The 5,676-nt window shown below is 38.1% G+C and overlaps 1 protein-coding gene across 1 annotated transcript in view; it reads left to right on the top strand.

Annotated features, from left to right (window-relative positions):
- Positions 1 to 5,676, top strand: part of LOC101857115 (cilia- and flagella-associated protein 58) — a gene marked incomplete at its 5' end in the record, with an annotated part of 35,134 nt that overhangs the window by 6,770 nt on the left and 22,688 nt on the right. The window contains 4 exon segments of the mRNA XM_005098508.3: positions 260 to 395; positions 3,627 to 3,821; positions 4,423 to 4,560; positions 4,969 to 5,030. Of these exon segments, the coding sequence (XP_005098565.2) occupies positions 260 to 395; positions 3,627 to 3,821; positions 4,423 to 4,560; positions 4,969 to 5,030 (531 nt within the window).

Here is a 5,676-nt window from a genome sequence, read left to right as displayed (position 1 = left end):
GGTGTGTGTTTGTATGTGTGTGCGTGTTACTTAACGTGATTATGTTCACCTCGTTTACATTTTTGTTCTCCCGTAGACAATCTCAATATTTTCTTCTTCCCTGAGTTTGCCTGTGTTTATTTTGCATCGTCTTGTGTTTTTTCCTTCTTCACTTTGGTCAAAAATCCTTGCATGCAGTTGTAAGTGTATTGCATAAATTTACAGTATAAGGATAGTTCTGTATGAACAGACTTGAATTGAACATACTGCAATCATTCAGGGGCGATATGGAACAACAGGAAACCGTCAAAATGACTTTAGAAAACAAGGTCGAGAGCCTGACGAAACAGTTAAAGGAGGTGACGGTACAGTGCAAGACGAAGAGTGAGCACGATTTGAAAAAAATACAGGAAGAGGTGAGTTTTTAAAAATAACTGAAATGATCCGCGCGCGTTGTATACATAAATTATTACTGTGTAGTCGCCTGTTATCTCCTCTTTCGGGAGGGGAAAAGCACAGTTAAAAGAAGTAAAGAATCTCCTCCACCCCCAAATAGCTCATTAATTCTTTGAGGACGCGCATTTTTGTCATTTTACAGCGCTTGAAGATTTTTTAAGCTTTGAAGAAAGTAGCCTATCTTCATTATTCAATATTCAAACATATTTTTCAATTCTGATTTCTTCATCTAAAATTTAAAAAGGCAGGGGAATAACATGCATCAATATGACGAATTATGCAGTTGGTGTTTCTGTTATGTGTATGACGGTTGGAAATGTGCCCCGACACTGTGTTTGGTTAAAATAAGATAGCACTTTTTGAGTGTATTAAGTCAATCCTTTTGAGTTTCTACATTTTTACTCTAAAGTGTAAGCCATGTTATAAATACAACATTTTAGTGTTCCTGTTAGTCTTCACAACACCAACGATGAAAAATGGAAAATTGATATTTTGTCCTAACCACGTGAAGGATTTTTTAATCTTAAGGGGGGGGGGGGGGTTTACACCTGAAGGCTATCTCGCTTATTAGTTGGCCAAATTTGACAAAATTATACACATATGATAAACATAGTAAGGAGTCTTAAAATCCGCAATCAAATTTGAGAGAAAAGTTTCGTTTTCATAGATACAGCGGCCATATTGGATTTTGTTAACATGTCTTACGTAATGAATTTCACACTCATTGTTCAAAGAAATTGATTGTTTTTTTTTGCATGCATGTTAGCACACATTAGATCTAAAAATTTGTTTGTAGATTTTTTTCCTAAACAAATTAGAAAATTTTTTATTAATTTTTTTCCTAAGGTAGTAGATCTATTCAAGTTTGCAAAAAAACAAACAAACAAAACCCCAAAACAAAACAAACAAACAACAACAACAAAAAAAACAAAACCGAGACAATCCACACTCCAGACACCCCAACAAAAAGCTATTCCATATATGAAAAATTCAACGGGTACATTTTTATTACTATATCTTCTCTTCATTCTGTGAAAATTTCATGAAGATTGGATGAAAAATGGTGGAGTTATTAAAAAAGTATAGAGAAAAATCGCGTTTGGAGAAGAGGGCCGATAAAGAAAAATAAAATATTGACTTTATTAGGAAATGGTGTGGACAAACATGCCAGGTATGGGAAGAAATAGGCTTTTGGGGTTCTTACGCAATGAAATAGTTGTTGGATAAACTGACGAAACTTTTTTGTTTTGTTTTGTTTTTGTAAAGTGTTTTACGGCGCTCGCAACTGCATAAGGTCATATGAGCGCGCGGGACACACCTAACATTTTCAGTTGGTAGGAAATTTGGAATTTTGCCCGGGTGGCGGCCGAAGCCTACTCTTATCGATTTTTGACCACCAAGGGATCTTTAACGTGCGCAACTTGTACACGGGCCCACCGAGATTTTTCGCTCTTGTCCAAGAAGGCTAGGTGTAGATCTTTCCTACCAGAGGATCAGAAAGACAGCAGTAAGGAGGAGCCAAGGAGTAGCAGTAGAAAGGCTGCAGAAAGAGTCAGGAGCCCAGAGGAGGGGGCAAAGGAGGTGAAGGGGTGGGGGCAGAAAATGGAATTGAAAGCAAACAACAGAACATTGCTAGAGAGCAGGAAAGGAGGTGAAAGGAGAAAATTTTAGAGAAGAAGATTTTTCGGTCGCTACCCGGATTCGAACCCGGGACTTTTGAATGAGAGGCCAACACCTTAACCTCTAGGCCACGAGAGCCCCCTCTGACGAATCTAAAAATGCCTACGACTCAAATTTCATAATTTTGAGCCGAATCGGAACTTTGGGGTTGTAGCCCCCCCCCCCCCTCTTAAAGCGCTTTATTAAAATTAATTACCATAATTATTTTATATCGATAAGGTGAGAAAAAAAGCCTTTAATTTTTACTTAGCATGAATAGAAAGGTCCCTTTCGTAAACTTTTTTTTCTATCAGTGGTCGGCAGGTGCTCAGGTTTGGTTTGCTCCTTCTTTCCTATCAAACATCTATCACGCTTTTCTCTTCTCCTTCTTTTCTTTGTAAGATAAGATAAGATAATACTTGATTATCCCAAAGGGAAATTTTTCTTCGCTGTACAGTACCGTAAAAACACATGCAGGTATACATAACAATTGAAATTATATATTACTCTCATTCAATATGAAAAGAGAAGTAAAGCTGACATAATGTACATATATCACATTAGATGCATCATTCAACCCCATGCAGGAATTTAATTAAAAGACCTTTGGAGTTATACAGATACATACTCTAAAGAACAATACACATCTATGTTTATTCTGACAATAGGCTTAGGTTAGATGGTAAAAAAAACTTCTGCTATATCTTTCTTTCTTTCTTTCTTTTTAGATGTACATATATGCCGCTGTGTGATCTGACAATTTGCGAGGAAAGGGGGTGTGATGGGTAGTTTATTATGCTTTTTATCTTTTTTTTTATACGAGTGGTGTTATACATTTAATCAATTCTAGTAAAATCATATCCAGAGATCTTGCTGGCTTTCTTAATGGTTCTGTCAAAATTTTCTCTATCTTTCACCATACAATTCCCAGCCCAGCAGCAAATTCAAAATACATGAAACAGCATGCTTTCAATCATAATATTATAATGGTATAAAAGGGGACATAATCTTATTATCGACTCGGAAACTTTTTAATTTCCTTAAAAGGAACCTTCTTTGAATTTACTTTTTTTATGCACAAGAGCAGCGTGGGGATGAAAGTCAAGTTTGTTATCAGTTGTTATGCCAAGATATTTGTAAGAGCTTACCAATTCCACCTCCTCTTCTTTAATAAATTAGGGGTTGCAACTGGTCTTGTTTTACTCGAAAGTACATGATTAATTCCTTTGTCTTTTTACATTTAGTGGACGGAAGTTGTTATCACACCAATTTGTAAATACATTTACAGCGTCCCTGTATTCCTTTTCATTTGTTCTTATAAGGCCTTGTAGAGTTTGATTAGTCCTCAAATTTGATTAGTCTGATGTATGTTACTCTTTTGCAACACCTCGGCACTTATTGCTTAATTGTGTTGGAAGTGCCGTAAAACTCGTTCTAAAACTAAAACGTAACATTTATTTTCTCTGCAAAAAGTAATCGAGTCAAACAGCTTAGTTGTGTTCAGAGAATGAGTTCCTGACCTGGTTCCACAGAAAGCCGAAATAATGGAAATGACCGGGCTGGAAGTTCAGAGACTGAGCAAAAAACTAGACATGGCAGTCAGCGCGAAACAGACGCTGTTGAAAGCAAACGAAGAATGCACCAAACAGCAAAAGATTTTGGAATCAAAGCGACAGGAAACAAAAGCTGCTCTGACCTGCAGCATCGCACAAGAAGGGGCTTTGATGGTAGGTGTAGTGATATTATTGTTTCTAGCGTTGTTGTTGTTGTTGTTGTTGTTGTTGTTGTTGTTGTTGTTACTGTTACTGTTGTTGTTGTTGTCTCCCACACACACGCGTACGATATAAACATGCAAACAAACACACATACACATGCATGAACACCCCCCCCATACACACACTCCACCCCTCCCCATCCCCACACACACACACATTCACGCACACCCACCACATCCCCTCTCTTTTCTATACACACTCACACATACACATTAACACACGCGCACACACGCACAAACATACAAACACACAAACACAAACACAGACACACACACACACACACTCACACACACACACATACACACACACACATACACACACACGCGCGTGCGCGCAAACACACACGGTACACACTTTCTCGGTACTCATACACGACCCCCCTCCCCCACTCTTTCACGCACACATATAGACACACATGCACACACAACACACATACACACTCATACTCACATGCGCACTCGCGTGCACGCACACTCTTATCTAATTTCAAATCTTTACATGACATTACGTGTCCTTGCACTTTATTTGCATGGGCGTCCATTTGTACTTCCAGAAAACGAAGCACGCTCTGGACGTTCACATTCAAAGTCTGGAAAAGAAATTAATAAAAGAGAAGAGCGAACAAAAAGAACTGGAAGCCAAACTAAAGCTGGCTAACCGACATCTGGATGACTTCAAACGGGAGCTAACGGTAAAGGACCCCCCACTCTTTTCACCTTCCAGTCCCAACTGTTTAGTTCTCTATTTCCCAGACAAATGTAAGTGCTCGTGTTTCCTTTAGGAATAATGGTACTTCGTATTTGCAAAGGTGAAATGTTCATATAATGAGGCACGAAACCATTTAATTTATCAGCTCTTGCATGACCTAGTTGTGTTGCATGTGCCGTAAAAACTCTTACCACAAACTAAAGTATATAATGTGATATCTCATTTACCTTTTGCAATACCATATTTAGTCACATTCCTTCACACGCACTTTTTTTGTGTGTATTGATGCTGTTCCTGAACACCCCCCCCCCCAACCTCTTTCTTCCATGTTGGCAGTCTTAGATTGATGTCAAAAGTAATACCCCACTGTTGCGGTTTTTTTCCCTCTCAGACGGCAAAGGACGATAACGCAAAACTGCAACAGCAAGTAAAAGACCTGGCTTCAAAAAACGAGTAGGTAGTTAAAACCCACTCCCTCACTAACACTACTATAACCATTCTCCATTAGTACGACCACCACCTTAACCAAAATATGAGGATCAACAGAAACTGGTACACACAGTCCACTAATTTCAAGTAATTGCATATGAAGTATAATGAAGGGAAAAAATTATAATAATAAAAAAATAGGGTTGGGGGGGGGGATGATCTAAAAAAGCAGTTTGAGTATTGAAGACTTTTTTGAAAATGCCAGAGAGCTTTTCAAAAAGCGACTTCACAGAAAAGTGGAAAGGTTACTTTTAAAAAAAAAAAGATGAGAAAGACCGAAGCAGACTTACATAAGCAGCATTTACAGTGGCGTTAGACCGAGGGAAATGATTTATACCTAAAAAATAAAAGACTTTGTTGACGTCAGCCCCATGCACCACAAGACAAAAGACCCTCTTAATTCAAATCTAATCAGCTACATTCAAGTAGTAAAACATCTGCGACTCGAAAAAAAAAAGAGCCAGCTATCGAGGCAGCTGAAGCATAAACAGCAAAAACAATTACAGCATGAAGCGCTTCAAGAACGACAAGAAAGAAGAAGAAGAAAAAGAAGAAGAAGAAGAAGAAGAAAAAAAAGAAGAAGAAGAAGAAGAAGAAGAAGAAGAAGAAG

The sequence above is a fragment of the Aplysia californica genome, unplaced genomic scaffold, assembly GCF_000002075.1.
Source record: "Aplysia californica isolate F4 #8 unplaced genomic scaffold, AplCal3.0 scaffold00185, whole genome shotgun sequence".
NCBI classification, from domain to species: domain Eukaryota; kingdom Metazoa; phylum Mollusca; class Gastropoda; order Aplysiida; family Aplysiidae; genus Aplysia; species Aplysia californica.
Note: the sequence above shows the minus strand (reverse complement) of the source record. Positions and strands in the feature narration are given on the sequence as shown.